The sequence below is a fragment of the Cimex lectularius genome, unplaced genomic scaffold (assembly GCF_000648675.2).
Source record: "Cimex lectularius strain Harlan isolate CLEC.00 unplaced genomic scaffold, Clec_2.1 scaffold388, whole genome shotgun sequence".
Lineage (NCBI taxonomy): Eukaryota > Metazoa > Arthropoda > Insecta > Hemiptera > Cimicidae > Cimex > Cimex lectularius.
The window spans coordinates 126895-153416 of record NW_019394187.1 but is presented as its reverse complement, the minus strand read 5'-3'; the positions used below and the strand labels follow the sequence as shown (position 1 = coordinate 153416).

Sequence of the window (26522 nt, the reverse complement as noted above, 5' to 3'; positions counted from 1 at the left end):
ACATTTTAAATATTACTATCGATAGTTACCCACAGATCTTTCCACTTTACCAAATGTTGAGCAATAAGGAGTCTTACATCCATTACAACAGCTAACTGAATATAATTATAATAATTATTTATTTTGATTGATTTATTATATTATGCTCTATTTAAATTCCAACGTGAACATGCCACCCACCAATCCTAACAGGTTTTTACAGGTAAGGAGATCCAAAGGCCTGACTCAACGAGGGATGTGTCAATAATCAAGCAAAGGATTTTGCAATCTACAAGTATTTGAAGAACATATACAAATTCTGTCTTATGCCAGACAGAAAAAACTACATTTAATCAATAATCTACAAAAAAAAATCATTGATTAAAAGAAACATGAATATAGTCAAAATCTCGGTAAAGGGTGGATTAATGATTTTTAATTAAGTCAAAGCATACAGTAGATTAAATAAAAACAGCTCTTAAGCAGGAATTGGCAGATTTGCAACTCATAACTGAGTGCAATAAGCGATTAAAAAGTTATTTTAAATTCAAGAAGATAAAATGCATATTGGAAAAATGGAAAGCAACCTAATAAATTTATCCATGGTCAACAAACTAATTTTTTCCCGACGTAGGTATGACTGAATATTGAGTAGCTCTCAGCTCCGCTAAATTAGTTTATGTAATTATATATTTGTTGTGTAATGTGAGGAACAGGTCACCGCTATCAAGGTTGTAGTAACTACTGAAATGCTGCGACCTCTCCAATATGAATGTATTTATTAGCGTGAATGTTTTGTGTAAATGGACGTGGATGTCGAGGAATATCGAGTACTCCACAAGCCCGTCAAAAGGAAATTAGTCTAATGGATGAATGAAATTCTGTACATACTGTATGAATGTATTTATTAGCACGAATGGAAGGAAGTCGGTAGGATTATGACTATCTTACTGACTTTTTATTTAGTTGTAGGGGCAGGACCTCAGTCGTGCACCTGTACTCTGAGCCCTGCCATCTGTAGATTAGGTAATCATTTTCTTGGCGTGAGTGCGTATTGTTAGTGAGTCTGTAAATATTGAAGTATTTTTAACAAACTATATGTGGGATGGTAGGAACGAGTAACAAAACACTCCTCTGTTTGGTCGGCAGGAAACAAAATTAAAAGAAGAGATATAGTGAATGAGATAGAGATAAAGTTGAAATGAAACAAAGAAAAATGTGAGAAACTTATATACGTGAGGTAAGTAGGCATGAAAGGGTATGTTAAATTTTCAGATAACATCCTATCATACATCTTGTGTACAGTCATTATAACCATTTCATTTTTGACTGTAGATTGCTGGAACTGTGCATAAAAAAATCAAATCCTTTAGGATTCAGCTGGCCAGATGTTGAAAAAATTGTTGGAGCATCTGACAGATGGTTTTCAGCATATCACCAACAATATCAACAGACCAGAGCAGTGAGTTTTTTTAGGAAAACATGTACTTAACTTTTGTGAGTAAATTTAATTAGATATTTGTACAATTAGAATTGAAAGTTGAGAACATCTTCCAATTTTTTTAAAACTTAAACTTGCAAAAAGGTGAAAATGAGACCAAAAAATTGAAATTCTAAGCCGAAAATTAAAAATGGAGCACACTGTACACTGAAATTTCTGACTATCGTCTGAACTATGGGATTTTGGGTGAATAAAAATGCTGAAACTAATATAAGGATTTGATTATGGTAACACCGTGCTCATCACTGAATGTAAGATCCTGGGTTCACTAAGGTCTTGTGTGGAGAGGAGCTGGTCTGGGTGTCTGGTTCTTGCCTGGTCTTGTGGTATCCAGTTCGCTGTGGGGGTGCACTCGCTCTTGATGTCCCTGCCCCTCCTGGCTTATCGTTCTCTGTTTTCTTCTCTCATTGATTAATTCATCATCAAGGCAGTTTTGACCCATCGTGGTTGTATGCCTTTATAATTAAATAAAATTAAAAAAAAAGATCCTGGTTTCAAAGCCAGTGGCCCTGCATTCAAACCCGACATACTTACAAATGGGCTTTTTTTAAACAAAGCATTGACACCCATTTGTTGTGAACTCTCATAAAAAATAAAAATAAAATATAGATGGAACCAAAATGAAAGTCAGTAAAGGCAGGAGTTAAAAACCAAAAAACCTTTCATTTCCACACCATCAATTTGCCATGCTGCGATCCTTGTGATAAAACTCACATGAGAAATGCTCTAAAAGATGTGCAGATATACTTAACAGTTAGCCAAGCAAGACTGAAAGTGTTAGACTCCTCCACATTCAACAAAAACTGGTCTGGGAAAGGCTATCACATCACCAAATCCTGGGAAAATGAAGTGATATGGGTGGCAGGACATAACTGAAAGCATTGAACAGGCTGACAAACTGGCGTTGCCCACGGAGATAATAAAAAGTTTTATCTCTCTTTTTTGTAAATCCTGATGCACATTATTTGTTATATTCCCATTTTATAGTCTCTAAACCTGCCCGGCACTAATAAAAACAAAGTATGATCGGTTCAGTAGCTTTCGTTTTTATGATTAACACACATATAAACAAAATTAAAGTGAAAAACATGTTTTAATTCACAAATATAAAATGTGTATATATGATGTATTTTTTACTATGGTTGTTTAAAGAGGGAAACATTCTATACAACTGGTTGCTTAATTTTATGACTCGTCCATCTCTTGGTTCTTTGTATCACTATTTGCCACATTAGTGTCTTCTGAACTCACGCTTTTGCTGCTACTGGACTTGCTATCGATAATCGTCTGCAGCACTTCATCAATGTCAGGGTCTTTGTTAGTTTCCCTCATTCTCATCAGAGGCTCAAGAATATTTTCAGATTGCGATATGAGGTTAATGTCTTCAAGGGCTCTGTATTCTGACGTGCCATCGCTTAGCTAAATGACAAAAATAATAATTGTACGTGTTTTTTGTTGTCTATAATTGGTTCTAAATCAATTTTACTCTTTTTTGGATTCTTGTCATAATCTGAATGTAGTCCTGTAAAACTTGCTTTTGGTGACAATTATCACATTTTTCAGTAATTTCTATAGAGATCTTTAAAAAAAAATTGAAATTAATGGAGAAATTACATTTAATACACCTAATTTTCTTGGTGGTTCTGAGAACTTACTTTTTTTTTCTTTAAACAAAAAATATTACGGTACAGAATAGTTAACTTTTTAAATGATGCGTTATTACTACCTTAGGTTGTTTGTCATCTGCAAAGACCATTTGCTCATCATTTACAGATTGTTCTTTGCTGCTCGATTGTTGAACAGAAATTTCTTCTTGGGTCTAATAAATAATATTGAAATACTTAAATAGAATATCATATTACAATCACTAACTATAAGTATACCTTGTTCTGTTTGCTTGCCTGTCTCTGAATGTCTTCTTTGATGATTCTCAGTTCATCTAGAATTTGTACGAAACAATTCTGTTCTTGGCTGTAGGCTGAAGTATAATGAGTGGACTGCAATAATCAATCTCTGTATTTTTTAAATGACAACAGCACAACAAAACAGACCTTAGCAGACTCTATACTTGAGCAACTGTCAGTTTTCACACTTTCAGCATCTCCATCATCTGGAGAAGCGATATTTTCATCCCAGAGGCAATATTCACTTTCCTAATGTAAAAAAGTAATATTAATAGTATTAAAATCTATTTAGTATAGGATCATATTGAAGTACTGACACCATCAATGTCTTCAGTTTCATATTCGTATCTATCTGAACTGTAATCTCTGTTGGCTCTATCGCAACAGTACTTTATGTAAATAATAGACTCTGCCCTGTCCTAAAATCCCGTTTCAATTAATATAAAAAATATTTTATTCTTTCTTTTACCTATTTACACTATCCAGATTGTCGTCGTAATCGCTTTCAATTTCACCTCCCTCACTCAGTTCACCAGTTATGGTGACTTCTGTACACTAGAAGAATCTTGAATTATATGTTTATGCAAATTGAAATTATTGCGTATATGAATTCGCACATACCACGGTTGAACTGCTTTCCTCCAACGTGATTTCATCATGTTCCTCCTGGTCTACAATGTAGGTTTGGAGGCTTGTACAGCTTTCCTGACAATGTAAATAATTTGTAATTTTATTTTTGCCTGTGAGATCTAACCTTCAATCTTTATTTAATACTCCAATTAATAGGGTCAATTATGACTACTAAGCACATATGATTAACTTAATTATTTAATTTTTAATGTTATCAGTGTCAATTCTAAGATAAATTAAGAATGAGATGACTCATCTTATTTACTGAGATTGTTATGTGACCATAATTTTATTACAGTTTTATAAAATTATTCATTGATGTTATGTTTTAATAGCTCCATTGGCCATTATTATTTATTGTCTTTTAAGGCCAGTAAACTACATTGATCATCATCAGACCACTATTCTTTTCCTATCTTTTGAACATTTTAATCTTTTTATTTTATTTTAATACAATTAATTAAGGTTTTCAGTTGAGATAAAAAAGTCAATGGTACGAGCGGGATTCGAACCCACAATCTTCGACTAAATACGCAGATGCTCTACCACTTGAGCTATCGTGACCTCGATCCACTCGGACACTAACTTTCCATCACAACCTCAACTTTTGAATTTTCCCTCCAAAAACCAGGTTGAGATGGAAAGTTAGTGTCTGAGTGGACCGAGGTCATGATAGCTCAAGTGGTAGAGCAGCGACGTATCTAGCCGAAGATCGTGGGTTCGAATCACGCTCGTGCCATTGACTTTTTTATCTCAACTGAAAACCCTAATTAATTGTAAGATATTAATTGGTCAAGCGGACCCGAAACTAGTGAATTTTATTTTAATGTTTATATGGGTTTTATGTGTCAAGAAATGTCAAGTGGTCTGTGTGCTTTAAGTGAATATTCTTCGGTTTTCCCCCATGCATCTTTGTCACTGACTCTCTCATATTTCATCTCGTTTTCTTATCTTGCTAATTTTTTTAATATGTCTCTAACCAAATTATAATGTTATATGATGTAACGTTAATTGACTCTACTTTTTCTTTATCCTATTACTAGCCTCTCTATATCTCAATGCTTCATCAATTGTGGATAAAATAACACAAATAATAAAAACATAAACAAAACATAATAATCTGGTTAGTATTCACTCTACCCCAGAATTCTTGATATTCCTCAGTGTAATTGGGGATAAAGCTCTCAACTTATACTAATAAAATACATTCACACATGCTATTCCTTGGGTTAATTAGGGATGAACCCCTTCATTCATGCTAATAAATTAAATTCACACTTTCCACTACTCGATATTCCTCAGGGTAAAGGGATAACCCACACATTTGTGCCAATAAATTATCTTCACACACAACAATTCATTCACATTATCCAAGAGAACATGACATTCCTCAGAGAAAATTAGGGATAAGCTCCTTCATTCATGCAAATAAATACATTCATTCTAATATGTTATATAAATGATCTAGTATAATTTATATTAATTATAGAATAATGTTACATTGTTAAAAAGAAAATTGCGGCAAGTAATTGTTTTTAATTATTATTTCAACACTTAACGTTATATATTTCACTATTGCTACAAAAAAAAAAAATTTTAATTAATATTTACATTTAGATCATATTTTCTTTTGGTTGATATACCTCAACTTCTACTCTTTTAAAAATTCCCTTATTATAACTACTTGAATTTTAACTTGTTTTAACTACTTCACAAATGTTAAACCTTAAAATGGTCTAACCCTCTAATTAAACCTTAAGTTTTTTATATAGATAATTGAATGAATATTAGCTGTCTCAGGACATTTTATTATAATACTTACTTGCATTACATTGTTATTGATTTGATTTTGGTGATTATTAGGTTGTTTATCATCATTATCACCATTTGCACCTATTTCTTGATGAGTTTCATTTTCTTCTTGTGTCTTTTCAGCTTTATTTGGTAGCTCTACGACTATTAATTCTTCACTTTCAGACAATATATCCTCTATTTCCACTTTATTATTTTCCTCAATATTATCATTTTTGCATTGTTCTTTTTGTTCATTTAGAACGTTTGGTGTTTCCGTTATTTTTGGCTGCACCTTAAAAAGTTTATTTTGTCAGCATTGAGTTTTTTTCTCCACTGGCTTTAATACGTTTTAACATACAATTTCATCTTTTTCGGCAATAGTTGTCAACACAGTACTATGCAAGCTCTGCAATAATATGATGCGTTTAAAGCAAATTTGAAAATTAAGGTTATATTACTTATTTTTCACTTACTTACTGCAGGTTCTTCTTTACTCAGTACATCTCCTCCCAACCACTTTGCCAGAAACATTTCATTCTCGGAATAACTCTTCATAAACTCTGATGTGAGCTGCTTGGATATTTTTTTCGCCGATGATTGGGATGACTAAAAGTGTACTTTAATCAACACATTACAAAGTTACATGGTAATATTTTACCTCAATCACTGGGCCGTGATCACCGGAATCTTTGTTGACTTCGATACGGCCTTTTTGTACTTCTTGGGAAAGAGTTGTGTCTCCTGTTTCCTCTATTTCAGTTGCTCCAACATTGATTACTGGTCTTGAGAAAACCTTAATAAATAATAAATAAAAAGCAAATAAAATAAAAATAATGATAAAATAAATTTTCTTTTAAATAAAAAGGTTTACTGAATATGATAAAACATTACTTTTTGAGGTGACTGGAAGAACGGTTTAGCCTTCCATCCGAGATAACATCCCAAGTGGAACAAGTCAATACCATCCGGATCTTCCTTTTCAAACAATTGATTGTCAATTACTGTTCTTTGTACTTATAAACAAAACTAAGTTTGTATTATATTACTAATGTCAGCGGATGTTTTAATGTAAAACCATAATTCAAATCTGGTGTTGTTTGTGCCCAACTATCCTTCAAATTTGCTCGGACATCTTTAGGCGAATTGGGCCCATCTACAGCCTGAAAATCTGTAAAATCAATGGCCATATACAACCGACATACAAATTTCTCTCTTTATTTGCTAAAGAACATTCATTGAAATCACCTTTACTCTGCGATTTGGCCATGGCCAGGGGAAACGTGCAGCAGAATAATCTCCCTCCTGATTCCTTGTTTATGTTTATGCGGATGTGAAGTCTCCTGGTAAAGCAAATTTAAATACATTCATGAAATATGAAGTAGGGTATAGTATGAATGGACAGAATCACATGTAACACGATCATATGTTGAATTTTTCTGTAGAAAAATTCTTTTGTGTTTGTTGAAGTGTTGTTACAGTTTTTAGTTTATTCAATCCTATAATTATTGTAAGATGGATAAGTCACTATACACCAGTCAAAAATAACTTAATACAGACTTCACAGATTATATTTTGATTAAAACTTCAATGAATTGCAAATAATATACATAAATTTGAATTGCTTGTGACATATTTATCAAGATAAAAGTCAACAAGAATAGCCGTTATGTGGTTTCTTTCAAATAATATATAAATCAAAGTAGCTATATCTTTAATGATTGTTTTAAAATGGTACCATCTGGATACTTAAATAAATTATGAGACCCATCACAGTAGATCATAAAGTCCATATAGGATTCATTCCCATAATAAGGCAGTCAGTAAATAGAAACACAATTTTAAACTAAGCTTAAAAGAAATCAGTACCAGTCAACTCCTCCAAGAAGTGCACACATTCTTATAACTTATATCATCAACAAGCAGCATTATACGACTACGAATCATAATGGTGTAAGTAGACGACGGCACGGCGGCCGAATTATCTCTCGATATTCGCTTGCTTTTCTATAAGCGACAAGAGATTAGTCGGCGTAAACGCGACGCTACTTATTCTTGTGTAGGGAAAGGTAAGGTTCCAGAATTCAATAAACCAGAGAGCATATTCAGTAACATTTATTGTACACAATTCCGTCTCTTAATGGTACGCAAACCACAGAATCTTAATCTACAAGTCAGCCACAACTCTAAATCTGGGATGAGTCTATCAACAAAGGGACTTACCCCAAACGATGCTCGCCACGATCAGTGTCCACAGCATCTCTTCTCTCGACCTCTGACTTGGCTCGATTGGTCGCAACAGCTGATCCTCGCTGGCTCTGGCTGGCTGAGTCCTCTTGTTGAATCCCAGACGGAGTGTGGCTGCTTCTCCCTTGGTCCTTGGTCTTGACTCTCTGGGGTGAGTCTCGGATTTTGACTCAGGCAAGTCTTCCGAGGTGACTCCTGAGAGAGTCCCTGGTCTTGACTGCCCGGGGTGAGTCTTGTATCTTGACTGACTGGGGTGAGTCTTGTATCTTGACTCCCTTTTGATTTTCCAGTCATCCCTTTTATACCAGGTCTCTCCCGGAGTAGGGGTGGAAAGGAAACTCAAAAGTTGGGGGAGTTCTCACACCGCGGGTGGGCCGGCAAAGATGGTGGTCTGTCGCTATTGCTATTTTATGTTCTCCAAGGTTCGTGGGAAACAAAATGTGGGTCCAGCCTGGGTCTGCCCCACACTTCGACGTTCTTACCTGTCTACCTGGGTAACCATTTCCAAGCTACATTTGCCAGATGTGTCAGGTCGTTCCCGTCTGGGTCTGCCTCACACTTCGACGTTCGTACCTAACTGTCTACCTGGGTAACCATTTCCAGGCTACATTTGCCAGATGTGTCACGTCGTTCCCGTCTGGGTGGTCGCCCCTTCAGAGTACAACCTTTGTCCCTTTTCATCGTTTACCCTATTTTGTTCTTATTTTAACAATTTAAACTTATCGCTAAGACGGGGACCGGCTTACAATGGCATTAAAAAAGATTAAAAAAAAATAAGATTGGTCCATTATGTGAGCCAAGAGGAATACCTAAATCAATAAGCAAAATATTAAAGAGAAGTCAGATTAAATTCAGTCAAATTAAACCTTTTTATCAACCAAATCAAAACTTTTTCAACTTTTCAACCATATTTAAACCATAATGGGTGCACCTCTCATGGGTATGAAAAGCGCTTATCATTTTGCAAATATAATTTACTAATTATTAGTTACTAGTTCTAGCACAAATTAGTTACTGATTACTAGTTACTAAATTGCTAATATATCAAAATTACATTTTGGACACTATAGCTGATGGCTGTCAAGTGGATTGTGTATATGTAGATTTTTCCAAGGTCTTTGACAAAATTGATCATAATATACTTATTAAGAAGCTAGAAGCGAATGGAATATATGGAAATCTACAGCTTTGGCTGCACAGTTATTTATCTGTACTCACCCAAACAGTTAAAATCAAGTCTTTTCTGTTTTATCTGGTGTGCCACAAGGCTCCCATATTGGTTTCTTTCTCCTCTTCATTAATGATATTCACCTTGCTCTATTTGGTGCCGAGTTTCTTTTATTTGCTGACGACCTAAAAATATATACAAAAATTTATTCTGCCTTAGATTGCATTAATTTATAAAACGCTCTCAATCATCTTTCCAACTTCAAACTAACAAACTATTCTTAAATAATTCTAAATGTTTTACTATCACTTTTTCTTACAAAAAATTTCTTATTTTTCACTTTTATGCCATTAATCACAGCTTGTGAACCAGATTAAATTGTATTAGAAATTTTGGCATCAACTTTGATAGTAATCTTACCTTTAAGCTACATTTACAAGAAATGCAAAATCACTCCTATAAAATGCTTGGCTTCATCATCCGAAGTACCAATCAGTTCAAAAATCCTTCTTGCTATGTCCATGTATATAATTCACTTGTTCGACATATTCTTGAATATGCCTCATTCATCTTGAATCCACACTTTTTCACTGATATCAAACTTCTTCAAACTGTTCAAAATAAATTTCTTCATATGGTATATTTCAAATTAAACTGTCACAATGATAAATCCTCTCATACTTCCATTAATTCTTACTTCAATATTTCTGATCTTAGCTGCAGAAGAAAATATTTTGAGATTATTTGTTTTTTTGTTTTTTTTAAATTAATTAATTCCCCCTGAAATCCTGGGTAAACTCCAATTTTATGTTCCACCTCATAAATCAGGAAATATTTTTTATTGAATATAAAGGAACAAATTTTTCACTGCACTCCCGATATATCGCATCATGATAGAATGTAAAACATATGCAATACAATAATGAAAATGGCAAAAAGAGGTTAAATTCGAACAGTTTTAGGTTGAGATGGAGAGTTGGTATCCTAGTGGATTGAAGTCACGATAGCTCAAGTGGTGAGAAGAGGCTTATTTAGCCGAAGGTCGTGGGTTCGAATCCCGCTCGTGACACTGACTTTTTTATCTCAATCAAGACCTTACATAAAAACTAATTAATTGAAATTTGCAATACTGTTGATTTATTTAATACTTCCGTTTCCTCATTACTTAAAGCAAAATAATTTTATTTAGCTAAAATGTCGAGTTAAGTTATTTAAACTTTAAATTAGTTAAATTTTTAAAGTCTCTTTATTAAAAATAATAAATAAGGAACATATAAATCATAATACAATTTAGAAAAATAAATATTATTACACAATGCTAAAAATTTTTACATTGTATTGTATATACTTTTTTCTCCTTACCTTTGTATATGTTATTTTTAAAAACTGGGTTTTAAAAAAAATAAAACGTAATAAAAAAGATGAGAATATCTCACAACATATAGATACATTATACAGACTTGTACATTTGACTACTTTTAACATTTCGCTTCATGCTTTTTGCCTACTTCATCAGTTTTCTGATTCATACAGTAATAGATTTCATGGAGTCCAGTATAGAAAAATACTCAACCCAAAACTCATTGCCTCATGCCATCATGCAGTATTCATCAATGAATGAATGAATGAAAAAGTACTTTATTAGATAAACAAAAGAGAGTAAAAAAAANCTTAAGAAACTCCTTCGATTGCCTGCATCCGGGGGACATATTCCATTCCTTAAGGAATTGTTTCATGCCCCAGCTACCTATACTCTCTTTTGCTGTGCTTAAAGAGTGGGGTAATACCGGTTGTGGTCCGACGAACTCAGTATTTGATCCTTCCTTGGCCAGGCTGTCCGCCCAAGGGAGGTGATAAATTTTACGGATAAAATAGTGTTGTAGGGATTCAACTGTTTCATAGCGCTGGAAACCCCAAGCCTGGGAAGCGTAGGACACAATCGAGCGGCAAACAGCCAAAAACAGCCTGTATTTGCTGCACACCGGGACAAGATTATTGGAAGTGAATTTAGCCCAAATTGAATTCATTGCATATTTTGCAATATGAGTTTTTGTCATGTTGAGAGCAAAACAGTCGGTTGCAAATTTATAGAACTCGTAGCTAATGCCATCAGGACCCGGAGCTTTATTATTTTTTAAACTAGAGACAACATTTTTCAATTCATTTAACGTAAAAGATTCATCTAAAATGCAGTCAAAAAGAGGAGGTTGAGAAACATGTGCAAAGGTGATCAAGGGGGGTTAAGTAAATTTTTAAAGTGGGTTACCCAGGAACTCATCGAGATATTACTGCTTTTGGAAGGAGACCTATGTTTAAAGTGGTTCGCCAACTTCCAGTATTCTGTGGCATCCTTAACTTTCTCGAAACTGTTCACCACTTTTGTGAAATAGACCTTTTTTTTCAATGCAGAGGGCTTTAAATTTCCGATTAGAGTCTAGATAATCCTTTTTAACCATATCAGAATTAGTTATGCGAAACAATTTAAGTAGAGAAAACGTTTTATTTCGCAGCGAGTGACAATCAAAATCAAGCCAAGGGTTCTTTCGAATTTTATGTAACCCACCTTTGGTCAAGTGGGGCCAAGAAGCTTTTATTACTTTCTCGAACATTAAACTGTATTCATCCAAGTTGCAGGCTGTTGGAACAGAATCGACGGTAGAAAGTAGAAGGGGCCGGGTTAAATTCTTTCTATAAGTGTCAATGTATTTATCTGATCAACCTTTTAAGCGGAGTGGGACTCTCATAATTAGGGGTATTGTCACAAAACATGGAAAACACTATAGGCTGATGATCTGAGAATGTCTCCCCTAAAACCCAAAAATCCTCTTTCAAGGGGCATAAATGAGTTGGTACACATAGTAGGTCACAGACCGAAGCTCCATTTCTAGATATATATGTAGAGTGCCCTTCTGCATCACCAATAGAACGACCGTTAAGTTGACGGTTAGATCTCTGGAGCGGCGATACAAACTAAAATTCCCAATACTTTCGAGTTCAATCTCTTCTAAATTTTGTTCTTCCACTATTCTCACATTGAAGTCGCCCATAACTGTTAGATTTAGATCCCTATGTTCAGACAAAAAATTGGTAAGGTCACTAAAGTCCTGTTCCCAATTATTGCAATTTAAGTATATAGGCAACAGATGGAAAATGATTTTGGGAGTGAAAATTTTAATTAATTCGAAACCATCAATTTGGATATACTTTGCAAACAATGATTTTTTTTTATCCCAATGACTACACCCCCACTTGCACGTCCGAAGGTGGAGGTTTTTTTTTCAGCATTCCAGCGTAGGTCATGCTTGGTAAAGAAATTTGAAAATAAGGAGTCACCCTGGTTGAGCACATGTGTCTCTAGTAAGATGAATATATGAAAAGAGTTTACAAAATTAAAGAAAGAGCAGCTATGTTTTTTATTACTAAGACCTGCTATGTTATAACACATAATTTTTAAAGGAGCACTCCGACAGACTTTCTTATGCTATTCAGTTGTGACAGAGGAAGACGGATCGCCAGCAGTAATTCGCGATCGACCTGAAGCATTCTCAGAGGAACGAAGACCTTGGATAAGAGAAGAAAGTTCCACTCCACTTATATTGTCGACAGGTTTTCCAGAATCTTTCGAACAGAGTCCAGAAGTCTCATCCCAAAAATAGCACTTGTCTTGGAATAACAGTTTGTCAGAGCGCAGGAGACATTTGGCCCCTGGAATACGTCTTCGTATTTCGCCTCGAACGCGAAGAAGGTTAAATCTTTTCTGTCTGATCGATGCTGGAAAGTCTTGAGCGATACTGTAACCCGTCCAACGAAGAATAGGTGAGCTCCTTAGTATTCGCCACTTGTCCTGGAGACAGGTTAGAGACACCAAGAGAGGCCTGCGTGTAGCCCCCTCCCTACCCAGGACTTGTACTGAGTTCATCTGAATAGGTTCGGATATATGGAGGACGCTACTGAAAAAAGTCTGGGCCATTTGGATGGGGTGATCTCCCTGCTTCACTTCTAGGCCGCCGACAATGATATTGTTTTTTCTTAAAGCCATATCCAATGCATCCAAGCGTCGCCTATTCTCCTGGACATCTTTCTTCAATGTAAGAACCTCTTTGCGGAGCGCATTATTTTCTTCTTTTATGCTTAGAAGGTTCTGGTTTAGATCAGTCCTTATCAATTCTATGTCTTTTTTCATCTTTACACTAAAGGATTCAAGTTTTTCGTCTATAATTTTTGCAAATGACTGTAACAGCTCGTTAGAGTCCATGTTTATTTTCTTTTTCGTCGGGGTTTGCAAACTTCCAGGTGAACTTCTGGGTCTTTTGTAGTATTCATCAATCTTCTCTGTAAAGAATTAAATGTTGTAAAGCATTGTAACTGTCCATCTTCTGTTCCCTTATTGTCAGGCATATCATGAAGCTAATTTGTTTTTAACTGTTCTAAATATTTTGGCATAGACAATACCAAGTACCTCATGTGTCTGGGCAGATGTTTTGACCTGTCCAGTCTGATGTATAGGGTCAAATTACTCTGACTGACACTGGATTTCTCTAGGAATATTTGCAGAAAAATTAGCTAAATTTTTAAAGTCTCTTTATTAAAAATAATAAATAAGAAACATATAAATCATAATATAATTTAGAAAAATAAATAGATTATTACACAATGCTAAACATTTTTACATTATAATACAGTCCTTTCATTTTGGTTTAATATCACCTACTATCTGCTAGTAACAGGCTATTCATGATAAACGCATTATGACATTTTGTTATAAGGGATTTGCTTGGCATAAACCAAACTTTCTGGTTCATCAACGCTTCTTCTGTGGTGGTGACCACCGTGGATGACTTCGCTCGAGTGAGAATGCTGGTGGCTTACGATCGGTTTTGCGACAATTTCATAAGTTGTTTTGCCCTCCTCACCGCCTCCTTTGCTTAGAGATGCAACTGCTGCAAGCATGAGCGCCAGCAATGATGCCATAAGCGCTTTGCCGGCCATTGCTGCAAGAGCCGCCATACCAACAGCTAGCATGGTGCCTACAGACATAAGACCAGCAGCAGCCAAAGCACCTCCATTTTTGTCCCTCTTCCTTCCTGCTCCAACAAAAAGAAGGCAGACAAACAATAAAAAATGTACATTACAACTCCTTAAATTATTGTACATTACATATTTAATTTTTAGAGTTAAACAATACCTGTAATAGGGTTGTTGCCAAAATATGCCTTTGCAAAATACAGTGGCATTGATTTGTCCAGGATATTAACGCTGATGGACAGAGAACCTAGGTAGTCGGTAAGACGCTTGAGCAGGAGTGAATCTAGAAGTTCTGGCTCCTTGGCCAGCTTAGAGGGCGAAGTCAAAGGTCCCTGAGGGAGTTCTGGAGAAGTCAGTCTGACACCCGGTACAATTGGGATAGTAAATCCACCCCCTCTGCCCATAAGTCTCATTAGACCGAGTTTAAGGCAAAAAGGTGAATAACCACCTCGGCATTCTTTGCCCATAATCTACAGACATGAAAACCAGTGTTATTCTTTTTAAATAAATAAATAAATAANATATAATTTGAAGCTTTTGCAAACTAAAACTATTTAGACTGAAAATATGTAATAAAAAAATCATGGCCTGGTAAATTCATTTAACGCTTTTAAAAGATCATAATTCACTTTAAACTAGAATAACTTATTAATGACTGGACTTACAATTCTATGGACTTTTTAAATACTTTGTGAGCCTGCTTACATTTTTTTATATTATTAATAAACAGCTAGTGTGGCAAATATGAGCTGGTCGCTCTAACAATTGTCATCACGGGATTAGGAATTAAAAACAAATATATTTTATATATTTCAATTAATTATTCTTTTTATCTATAGTCTTGGCTGAAATGAAAAAGCTAGTCATGAGCTTGATTTGAACACATAACCTTCGGCTCTCCACTTCGAAGATAAATAGTTCAAGTGGTTAAAGCAGCGGCGTATTGAGCCGAAAAAAATTTTTCATCTAAACCAAGACCATAGATAAAAATAAAAATTAATTGAAATAATTAATATGGCCAATTATGGCAAAAAATATATGGATTAATATTTCACATATTTATATAATCAATAATATATAATTTAATTAACTTATATATAATATTCTCGAGGCTTGCAGGTTATGATCTAGTAGCTTTGCTGTTTTTGGTCATTTTTGGTTTGCTTATCCATGATGTTTTGGTCTGTCTGATCAAGCAAGAAAAAAAATTGTTATCTAATTTTCAGTTAAACAGAAGGGCTTAAAATCCACCACATGGATTATATAACAATGTTGAAAATACAAGATTCATTATACAGGTAAAAGTACATATAATTTAGTCATTACTGATTATTTTTTGTCCACCTAGTTTCAACGAGTTGGTCAGTCAGAGATGTTTTGGTATTTTACCATCTTCAGTGTGTCTGTGTTAACAGTCCAAAATGATTTGTAACCACCAAATTATAGGTTCATCACCCTACAGACCAAAAAAAAAAAAACTTAGAATTACAAATATTAATAAATAAGGTTGTGCATAAATGAAAAAATTCAAATTTTATGGGTACAAAACTATTTACATGCAAAATATCACTATCTAAATTTTTTTGTCCATATCTATGAGAAAAGTTTGAAAGTTTTCAGACTGTCTGTTTTGCCTCATTGTTCGATGAATAGGACTTGAACTTGCAACCAGTTGATCATAAAGTTAATTATTTCTTTTTTTAATTTCTATATATATAAAAGAATCTAGCATAATTTCAAAAATATAACATGATTTTATCTCACTTTATAAGAATGTCATACATTCTACAGCAATAAATTTTAATTCAACAAAATTTAATTAATACAATAATTATTCAGAAATCGTGAGATGCGGTCTGGTGTGATGTAGGTTTCAGAAAAACATTTTCTTTATCGTGCCAACGTTTCGATCTTTATTGAGCCCTGAAGATGATCTCAATAAAGATGGAAACGTTGGCACGATAAAGAAAATGTTTTCCTGAAACCTACATCACACCAGACCTCATCTCACGATTTCTGAATAATTATCGATTAACGGTCACTAATCACCACACATAATACAATAATGCGCGCTTTTTGGGATCGGTATTGGCTAGGTGATCATTAAAACCCTCGATAGGTCTAGTAAGTAAAAAATAAAAAAAGGAAAAAAGTCCGTCATTTGTTATGTGGTTTTCGCCTGTCTTAGGTATACCATATCATTCAGTGTGAGCCATTGGGATTAATATCAATGCAGAAAATGACCCAATTGGTTGATGGCCTTTATTTATTTAAATTTAAAAATAAAACATTGGTCACTCCCTAATTTATTTTTTTGTATTGGAGACGTTGATTTGTATGAGCCTATGTCAGATTATATCCCATTGATCTGTTATTGATAGCAGAAAATATCAGTTATTTAGAAAAAAATGTATGTTGACAATATAAACAAATTCAACAATAAAGATAATTTTGTGTGATTTTCATTATAATTCAGAAGAAAGTAGAAGTTTTTTCGTGTGTCGACCTACTTTTTAAGGTAATTTTTTCAATGACCTCAAAACAATTGCAATTTCGATAGTTTTTGCGTTTTACGATTTCGCCGTGGTAGAGGCAAATAAAGAGGTGCTTTTTCAATACGGAACTACTATTACAGTTAGAACTGGCATTGGGAAGAAACGCCTCAGTTGCATCAACCGCAGAAAGAATACATTGAAATGACGGGTGCAGTGGGACTGCGGTTTGTTTTTTTACACATGTAATTTTCTCGGTCGAAGTTTCAGAACGTCAGAAAAAAAACCCGGTTAAGCACAAAAAGCCGATCATCGTCGGATGAATGTCATTGTGAGATGGCCGATGGATTTTTAGTTTTGTTCAACAATCTGTATTCTTGTCTGTCAAGTCGCTTTCTAGACTCAGCCAGACAGGAAAAAATAGCTGATTAGTGGACGTGGGTGGTCTGCTAACCGATCATATTTGATACGCCTATTTTATCGGTTCTTGGTCACTTTTGTCGTATCAAAGTGCAACAAGACGGACCATTGGCAGCTATTGACAATTTTCTACCTTTCAAAACGTAGAAAGTCATCACGCTAATTTTACGTCGAAATAGTTTGATAGTTTGGGGACATTTTGGCCCACCGGTCTGGCGTCTCGCCTTATTTGATGGACAATGATGGCAACTGATGGCAAAATAACTCACTGATCAATCGCTGAATCAATGAAACGGCGAGAATAGGCGGACCAAAATGATCCTAAACGATCAAACAAGTTCAAGCAAATTTCACAAGAAATATATCGATCAGGAACTATCGTACTGTCATACCGACTGTCATGTGCTATTCTTCCAAATACACGCCGCTGTTATATTACAAACATTTAACGACAATTAATTCTCTCATACCCGACCTCGCTCCTTCGGATTATCATTCCGGCCCTTGGCTCACTTTTTGAGGGGCAAAACATTCAAAGCATGGGACAACAAAAAAAGGTGGTTGTTTCTGTTTTGAAGCCTACTATTAGAATTAGTACTTACGTTTAAAAACAAATTTACGTTGACATTTTCCATGTACTTATTTCTCTGTGGTTTTTCATCCCAACGTGAAACAAATTAACAAACAATAAGATAAAATGTCACCAAAACGAAGCGAAATATTCTACAGGAATTGGCCAAATGTAGACCAACGGCGTTGATTTACAGCCAGAAGTGAAACAGTAGGCCAAGTTCTTTTTAAATGCTTCCTTTTCACAAAAATTAACCTGTTATATTCATGCCAGTGACTGTATTAATAAAAAACCTTTTTCATTCTTCAACATTTGTTCAGTACGCCACGTGGAAACTGAAATTAAGGACGTTGTTCAGTTATTTGGAACAAGCCGACCAGGAAAATCACCGCCAAGGAAAATCGTTTGATGTACGACCCTTAAAATTACTTATTATTTCTGTTCCACATTCTAATTTCATACCATTGTATTATATATGATTAAGACTATGTATGTATATTAAATATATATGTGTTTATGTTTTTATCTTTATTTTATTTCATAAATGGAGATAAAATTTTTGAAAGAAAAAGAGAGAGAATACTTAATTTTGGCACTAGAGCCATCTAAGGATAACAAAAGAAAGGACAAATTTTTTTTACAAATCTGGCACTTGAATTAATGGATGTTTGACTTAGCATAAAGTACAATAAGTTGAACTGAATCACATAAAAATAAAATTAGCAATAGCCTTTTCTCAAACTCTTATACCTTTGAATGTATGTCTGATTATCTTTGTTAAATGAGGGTTGCACAAAAGAAAGGACAAATTTTTTTACAAATCTGGCACTTGAATTAATGGATGTTTGACTTAACATAAAGTACAATAAGTTGAACTGAATCACATAAAAATAATATTAGCAATAAATAGCCTTTTCTCCAACTCTTATACCTTTGAATGTTTGTCTGATTGTCTTTGTTGAATGAGAGTTGCGCGTGCAAGATTTCTATCTTTTTTCAGGAATTTTTGAGGCTGCCGGAGTGGCAAAATGAAATAAAAGAAAACACAAATTACGGGGTAATAAACTACAATGCCCAAAATCGCAAGGAAAGATATGTCCCTCCCCAAAAAAAGTAATTGTGTTTTTTGTTTTTTTATTATTGTTAAGTAGCATTAATTTATTGTAGTATTTGTATGGAAGAATAAAAGAATAACGATGAGCCTATGCTCATGCTGAGAAGGTTGCTAGTCTAACTACATTATTATCCATTATTATTATTTTATTATTGGCCATACTATGGGAAATGTTTAAATTATGGAACAAAAATTAGAAAATTATATTTAAAGAACAGAAATAAATTTTTATAATATAAAATGGGGTTTTGCATACATTTGGCCTTCCAAATTAAATATTTTAAAAGGATAAATTAAAGATATGGATGACAATAGGATTAGTTTATGAGTGAATGTTTGGAGTCAGAGGTTTGTAGCACTCAGAAGGATAGCTTAAGATAGAAGGTTTAAATGTTAGGGGTGAAAACAAGTTTTCTGATGTATCAAAAGCACCTGATAATATTGTGATGTTGTCTCTGTTTGGTGGGAGGTGAGGTATTGGTACAGGATTTAAAAGGGGTAAGGGAGGCAGCTTTGCGGATTGGAAAAGGAAGAGAATTCCAGAGATTTGTCGCTAGAGCTAGGAAGGACCTCTCAAATGTTGAGGTTTTATGGCGAGGATGATATAGGTCATTTAGAAACGAGCCGGTCTTAAGAGAGTGGGTAGAAGTTTTGAATTGAACTAGCTAGTGTAGTGAGGTCGACGAGAGTTTACGGATTGGTAAAGGAAAGAGAATATGAAATACTTCCTCCGGAAGGAGGGATAGAGCCAGTATAGATCTGTGAAACCCTAGTCATTTGGAGGAAAAATATAAGCAATAAAATTAAAAAAAGATACACGTACATATTTAATTAACACTAATACCAACATTTTTGGTTGTCTCTGTCTTGGAATAAAATAAGAAATATGATAAAAAAATTAATTAAAAACCAACCTAATGAAGAGAATATGACAATACCAATATTATCAATTTATGATAATATAGTTTTTATGAGTATAACTTTTTTTAAAAATCTTTAGTTGTGAAAGTGAGGTAAGGCAAAACTGAGAGCTTCGTTTTTGTGTTTGGAGTAACTATTATGACCCATTTTTGCTTAGTTTATACCTCTTTTCATTATATGCGAACCAGTTTGTTTGCGTGTGAATTATATAAATCTGTGATTATATGTTTCATTGATTTTTGTCTACCCATGTGCGGTGTTTCTTTTTTAATAATTATGTGTGTGTATACATTATGGTCTTTATTTAGTAAGTTTCAATATTTCAAACACTTTTTTTTACCAATAACAATATCATTGCACGTTTGTGTAAAAAATCTTTGCATGTATGTATATTTTCACTTGTCTCAGAACTCTCTAGGAGCAGTATTTTTTCTTTCCTAGGTCATCCTTGTATATTATCAATAGTGACATATTTGAAACGTTTCTAAAATGATGTTATGTATTTACTTTGCGTATTTTAACAACGGTTGTCATGTGCCGAGGTTTTGCTAGGTTTAGGTTATATACATTACGCACACTATTTGTCTGTTTGCATTTGATTTCTTTGCTTGCTTTTGCTTGGTGCGTGTTATTTTGGAACGTTTGTGTGTTTTCGGCTAGTTTACTGTATATAAGTGATGTTTAAAATTTGTAAGAAATGTTTAGAAAATAAAAACCGTAATTTTGGTTGATAATGGGTAAAACAGAAGGTGGGCAATAATATAGAATATTATAAAATTCTTGTTGTTTTTATTCATAAATTATCAAACAATAATTATGTTCCGCTAACAAAAAATAGGAAATTATAGCGTTTAATTTATTATTTATACTAATCCGATCTGCACTTTTCCCGAGGAAAGCGACAAAAATGTAGCGTTAAAATTACTAGGCACGTTGCCAATCGGAGGTGGTCGGCTTTAATCCTCCTAACACGGACAAAACGTGTCTGCTATAAAATTTTTAAGCGGTTTTCTCTTTGATTTTATACTGTAATTGTTATTTAATTTTTATTTCACAATAGCTGCAGGGCTGCCGGATTTAATTTTAAGAAAAATTATCAACGATCAAATTTACTTTGTATGTTTTTAACCCAATTAGTGTGTTAAGTATAGTTTTTAAGTCTTGTTGACAACACGGTTTGCATAATTCAATATAATTCAGGTCAATTTTGATTGTCAGTTTTTTGTATGTTTGTAAAATATGAAGGAGGGAAATGGAGTGTTATTCACCTTTTTGTACTGGAATTATATTCAATATTCACAAAATCGTACTATAAAATTCTGTGAATAGAACCATCATTTACAAAAAGTGAATCTACATGGTCACATCACCTTTACTATTTCTATCGAGTGTAATTCGTTTTTTTTACTAAACAGTCATAAGAAATAATTGGTATTTGGAAAAAAATATGTTCCGGGGAAATATAAAATCAATAAAGAACCGCATTAAAACTTCTTCGATTTCATTCAATGTCAAAAAACCAACGAGAACAGGCGGATCGTGACAACCTGAACGATAAACTACCTTCATATTCATCACCTCGCAGACTTCAAAAAAGTTCAAGCGTAAAACTTATAAAACTGTCTATGCTTCGTTCTATGTAATTGCTCTCAAATCCGGTTATGAATTTACAAGTGGACAATATTTACGGTTTTCAATGAAACTCTTTTTGGTGATACAAGGTCAAAAAAGACTAAACTCGTCTCGGGTTTCAATGTTATTATATTATATTAATTCATATATGTTTAACGGTCATAATTGATAGACTTGATCTATCGTAACATTTCAATCAGTTCGTGAAGTGGTTAGAGCAGCGGCTTATTGAGCCGAAGGTCGTGGGTTCGAATCCCGCTCGTGACACTGACATTTTCATCTCAATCAAGACCTTAGATAAAAATAACAATTCATTGAAGTTATTATATCAGTTGATTTGTTCTATTTTAGGATAATAAACGATCGTATTAAATTTCAAATATAAAAAAGTTACAAAAACGGAAAGAGACTTCCAGTAAATTAGGTCAAAAAAATTATTTTTTAAAAACAAAATCGTTTTGAGCCCCTTTCAAAATCTTTAAATACTAATTTTATAGCAAAAAAAATTTTTTTGGGGGCTGTATTAGTCAGAGGTATATAGGTGTTCCATTTCAAAAATCCATAGCTCTTCTGGATTTTATCCAAATTCAACATTACTATAACTGCTAGAGAGCTTAATTTTTTTTTATGTAAAGAAAGTTTAGCTTTTATGCCATTCTAAATTTGACAAATAAGGATGAAATCTAAATCCTTCCAAACTTCATTTCATATTTCAGGTTCTAATTTATTTACTGAGACCGAGTTTGTACTATTATGTGCACTACATAGAGATTTTAAGCCCTGCAATGTTTCCTGTGGATAATTAGAGTTGTTTCAAAGTTATCACTATTTTTGTCATTTTCGAAAAAAATTGGAAGCAATGAGATAGGCGAATTAAAATTAAAAAATCATATTTTGATTTTCCCAAAAAATTGTATTAAGACGTTTTTGTAGGTAAGAAAACGAATATCAGTTTTGTCTCTCATTGAAAATATTTGTACTTATTTTGGTAGTTTCTTCTTATAAACTATTTACTTTGTAAACTATGTAATGACACAAACACACTTGCGTTATTAGAATCAGTGATATAAAGTAAAACGTTTGAGATGGTTTTGAAGATTTCATCCTTATTTGTCTCACTTATTAAGACATATACCCTAAACCTTATTGAAATAGTCAAATTATGTCTATTTTTCTTTGCTCTAAAAATTCTTAATGTATTTTTGTTCAAATTTTTATCACAGTAACTATCAAATACTGCAGCTAACTAACTAGTACCTAGTAACTATGTATAGAAATAATAGAAATATTAAGTATTTGAGGAGCACGACATTCATAACATGCATGCGTTGACATCTCGTCATTTGTCAGGAAATTTCGATAAGCCATTCTCCCAAAAGCTTTTGCAACTGTGATCACTGATAGGAAAGATTAAGCTTTGCAGGAGTTGTAATCACAAATTTGGAGTAATAAATTTTTAATTAGAACACCGGATACCGGAGAAAAACAATTACTCCCAATCCAAAATGTCTATTTTTTGTTTGTTACAAAAATTCGTATTTGAAGGCTTTATATAGTGCTTAAAACAAATCCGAATTGTTTTTTGTCTTTTTAAAAACAAATTTTGGCCCTCTTTACTGGAAGCGACTTTTCGTCTTTGTAACTTTTGTATATCTGAACTCATTTAATACAATCCTGCACATTATTTTCTTACGCTAAGTTAAAAAAAATCGTTGTACATAAATAACCATGATATATGTGCACAAACCAAGGCAGACAACCAATTTTAAAAAAAATATGTTTGTATTGGTTGATTTTCCAAAGGTTTTTCAAACATGGTTTTAACGTTTTGTTTTATTAATTTTTGTAACAATACCAATCATTACATGTTGAAATTGGATTACATTTGTACGTTTAAAGCTAATTATTCCACTCTCAGCTTCTACAATATTTTTTATTCAATTTTTACGAGAACAATGTCACAAGAGTAACCTACCATATTTTAATTTTTAAAAAAGACAACAAGCGTAAAATTGGGTACAAATTACGAAGAGGTATGGTTAAACTTGTAGTAAATTAAAATGTTATTTACCTAAGATGGGTTATTCCTATGAAATCGCTCTTGTAAAAATTATAAATGCTGAAGAAAGGAAATTAGCCCAAAACGCCATATACAATTCTCATAGAATTTTTTAATTCTCGGCTCCTAGCATTCATTGGCAAGAAGTTTTGGACTAGCTGAAATATTTAATTAAAAATCCCCCGGATCACACGATTCTGTACCCTCTAGTTTGTAATTCCTGCAGGCGAATTTGAGTTATTAAAAAAAAGTTAAAGAAAATCGTAAGAGTTTGGCTGATTTAGAAAAAAAAACGATCATACAAATCAATACGAAAAACAAAAACCGGCTTAGCGAACGAAGTAAATTCTTAAACCCCAAATTGGTAAAAAAAATTGTATAATTATCAATAGAGATTTCTAATCAAAAGTATTTTTTTAGATTAAAATATAAACATAATTTGGATTATTATGTGTGTGAATCATATTTTGACAAAATTGACTTAATAATCTATTTTTTAAGCATCAAATACTGCAGAAAATATCTTTTAACTTTTTTTTATAAATAATTGTCTTAAAAAATTTAAACTATCTTGTGTTAATATTTGTAATATATAAGAAGGAACCGAAAAAATTTTGAAAGAAAAAAAAATTGTTGTATGTAACGATTAAATAGGCTAATCATTAGTTTATTGAGTCTTGTTTAAACAGGAGAGTAAAATATTTTTTTTATGTTTTATTTTTTGTAATATCATAAATTTATTGAATTTATTTATTGAACACAGACTTACTTCTTTGAGGGCATCGTCCGTCGTTAAGTTGACGGAATTGTACGAGTCGACGTCTACGTCCGGGTCCTGGAATGAAGCCGCTGTTGCAAAACTCACCACTAAACAAAGGACGTTGATAGACTTCAAGATCATCTTTTTTGCAATGATCATCGTTACTGAATGGAGTGATCTTGTAGGGTCGGAGTGCCTTTTATTGGAGCCTGGGGGGAAAATGGAACGGCCCGTGGAAGGGAGTAGCAACTTGCGGGAGTTTAACGTCTGCCAGCGGTCATTTCACACCATTTTCTTCATTTTATCATGCAACCATGAGGAAAATTTTACCTTCGCGTGATATTTACTTTTTTTCTTTTTTCTCTCTATCTATCTCTCTTTCCCATTTAACAATTTTATGGTATAGACCTTCAAAGAGTTCTGTTCTATACTGACAAAACTCAAAAGTAATTTTAGCCCAATTTATTTTGAACACACCGCTCCATCTCGCTGTTTGGTTAAAGCTGAAAAAGAACGCTTAAAAAAATAATAAGACTACGTATAACCTGAAATTTATACTATTTTCTCTAGTAAAAAAAAGGAAGAATCAATTGTTTAACAAGTGGCGGGTTTTATTACAAGTTTTATTTTTAATAAATTAAACAGACTAATAACGACGTCAGAAAACTACGGTTTTAGGTGGGGAAATGTTAAAACAAACTAGCCACTATATTATTTATTTCTATTGATTCATACAGAAAATGTTTGATATAACTTATGTTATACTTTTTGTCTGTTAATTAAATGAATTTTAAGTTATTTATCAAACATTGCAGCTTATTTTTACATAATAACACACATACACCACACACACCACCCAAACATTAACTCGTTGTTGTGAGTTTTAAAAGTAGCAAATAGATTTAACAACGATCTAAAATATATCAATAGTAATGTAATAATTGTGCTTCAAAACATTAACGTCATATGTGATTATAGATTTTCTTGAAGTCACTAATGTACCCGTCTAAGACACGGATTTAAAAATTAAATATACAACATTTATATTTATAACTTTACATCTTTATGAAATATTTTTTTAAAAACAATTTTGAAAAATTACAATTTTTTCCTTTCATTTAAAAATGTGCTAATGTCATCATAACTTCGGCCCTATTTTAACATTGAACAATTAATAGATTCTCACACCGGACAATTATTTACGCTTTCAGGAGGAAAACATACAAAAGAAGGAAGATACGCTGTTTTATTTATATATTATTTTTTTAGAGGGAGGGGGAGAGAGAGAGAGAGAGAGAGAGGGAATGAGAAAGAAAGAAAAAAGAGAAAGAGGAAAGACAGAGAGAGAGAGAGAGAGAGAGAGAGAGAGAGAGAGAGAGAGAGAGAGGAAAGACAGAGAGAGAGAGAGAGAGAGAGAGAGAGAGAGAGAGAGAGAGAGAGAGAATGAGATTGAAAGGAAGAAAGAGGAAGAAAGAGAAAGAAAGGAAGTAAGAGAGTCAGAGAGAGAGAGAGAGAGAATGAGAGAGAGAGAGAGGAGGAGAGAGAGAGAGAGAAATAGGGAGAGAGAGAGCGAGAGTGAGAGAGAGAGCGAGAGAGAGAGAGATAGATAGATAGATAGAGAGAGAGAGAAAGAGAGAGAGAATGAGATAGAAAGAAAAAAGAGAAAGAGGAAAGACAGAGAGAGAGAGAGAGAAAGAGAGAGAGAGAGGAAAGACAGAGACAGAGAGAAAAAGAGAAAGAGAATGAGATAGAAAGGAAGAAAGAAGAAAGTAAGAGAGTCAGAGAGAGAGAGAGAGATAGATAGAGAGAGTGAGAGGCAGACAGACAGAGATTCATTTCTTACTTCAAAAACGTTGTATGCTTCTGTTCAGTTCTCTCTCTCTCTCTCTCTCTCTCTCTCTCTCTCTCTCTNCCCTCCCTCTCCCCCTCCATCTCAGCCCCCTCCCTCCCTCCTTCCCTCCCAACGAATACAAAGGAAGTAACGTAAACGCTCAACAGCCTCCAATGTCTGCAACAGACTTTCGGCAACCCGCAACGGATGGTGATGGTCAGAGGAACAGCGTTTACCTCCAATGATTTTAATCAATTTTGCGACGAGCAGGAAATACGACATGTTGAAGTGACCACGGGAGTACCTAGAGGTAATGATCAGGTAGAGGGTCTAAATTCAACAAGCTTATCGGTCTTAACGAAATTTTCAACAGTGGTACAAGAATATTCACAAGATACAGAATGCTATCAACAGAACATGGCACAGAATAACTGATGCAACACCTTTGAAATGTGACGTCATATATTCATATATATA

General features: G+C 33.7%; 2 protein-coding genes and 1 long non-coding RNA gene across 3 annotated transcripts in view; 1 reads left to right on the top strand and 2 right to left on the bottom strand.

The window, feature by feature from the left end:
• LOC112128209 overlaps nt 1-24300 on the top strand; it is a 28598-nt gene extending 4298 nt beyond the window's left edge. The window contains exons 2-4 of the long non-coding RNA XR_002910895.1: nt 1129-1219; nt 1315-1441; nt 24218-24300. This is a non-coding gene — a long non-coding RNA (uncharacterized LOC112128209). The remainder of the gene's footprint in view (nt 1-1128; nt 1220-1314; nt 1442-24217) is intronic.
• On the bottom strand, nt 2555-7246 carry LOC106669337 (putative leucine-rich repeat-containing protein DDB_G0290503). Its single transcript, XM_014398750.2, has 15 exons — nt 7054-7246; nt 6855-6976; nt 6700-6783; nt 6467-6601; nt 6286-6414; nt 6167-6214; nt 5837-6100; nt 4006-4089; nt 3862-3939; nt 3702-3803; nt 3532-3633; nt 3364-3477; nt 3207-3299; nt 2967-3059; nt 2555-2899 (listed from the first exon to the last, which is right to left on the bottom strand). Exons 1-15 carry the CDS (start codon nt 7073-7075, stop codon nt 2666-2668), a joined length of 1704 nt encoding a protein of 567 aa, XP_014254236.1. The 5' UTR covers nt 7076-7246; the 3' UTR covers nt 2555-2665.
• On the bottom strand, nt 13870-25270 carry LOC106669338. Its single transcript, XM_014398751.2, has 3 exons — nt 24224-25270; nt 14406-14715; nt 13870-14304 (listed from the first exon to the last, which is right to left on the bottom strand). The coding sequence occupies exons 1-3, from the start codon at nt 24371-24373 to the stop codon at nt 13967-13969; spliced, it is 798 nt and encodes a 265-aa protein (XP_014254237.1). The 5' UTR covers nt 24374-25270; the 3' UTR covers nt 13870-13966.
• Between the last annotated feature and the right edge of the window lie 1252 nt (nt 25271-26522).

Bases quoted from the DNA above. Each gene is read 5' to 3' on its own strand.
- LOC106669338 (XM_014398751.2), bottom strand. From the start codon at position 24,373: ATGATCATTGCAAAAAAGATGATCTTGAAGTCTATCAACGTCCTTTGT. The intron at 14,716-24,223 runs GTAAGTCTGTGT...TCATGTCTGTAG, and splicing joins CGGACGATGCCCTCAAAGAA to ATTATGGGCAAAGAATGCCG. The intron at 14,305-14,405 runs GTATTGTTTAAC...TTGTTGGAGCAG, and splicing joins TGGCAACAACCCTATTACAG to GAAGGAAGAGGGACAAAAAT.
- LOC106669337 (XM_014398750.2), bottom strand. From the start codon at position 7,075: ATGGCCAAATCGCAGAGTAAAG. The intron at 6,977-7,053 runs GTGATTTCAATG...TTGATTTTACAG, and splicing joins GGCCAAATCGCAGAGTAAAG to ATTTTCAGGCTGTAGATGGG. The intron at 2,900-2,966 runs GTAAAATTGATT...TTTGTCATTTAG, and splicing joins TGACAAGAATCCAAAAAAGA to CTAAGCGATGGCACGTCAGA.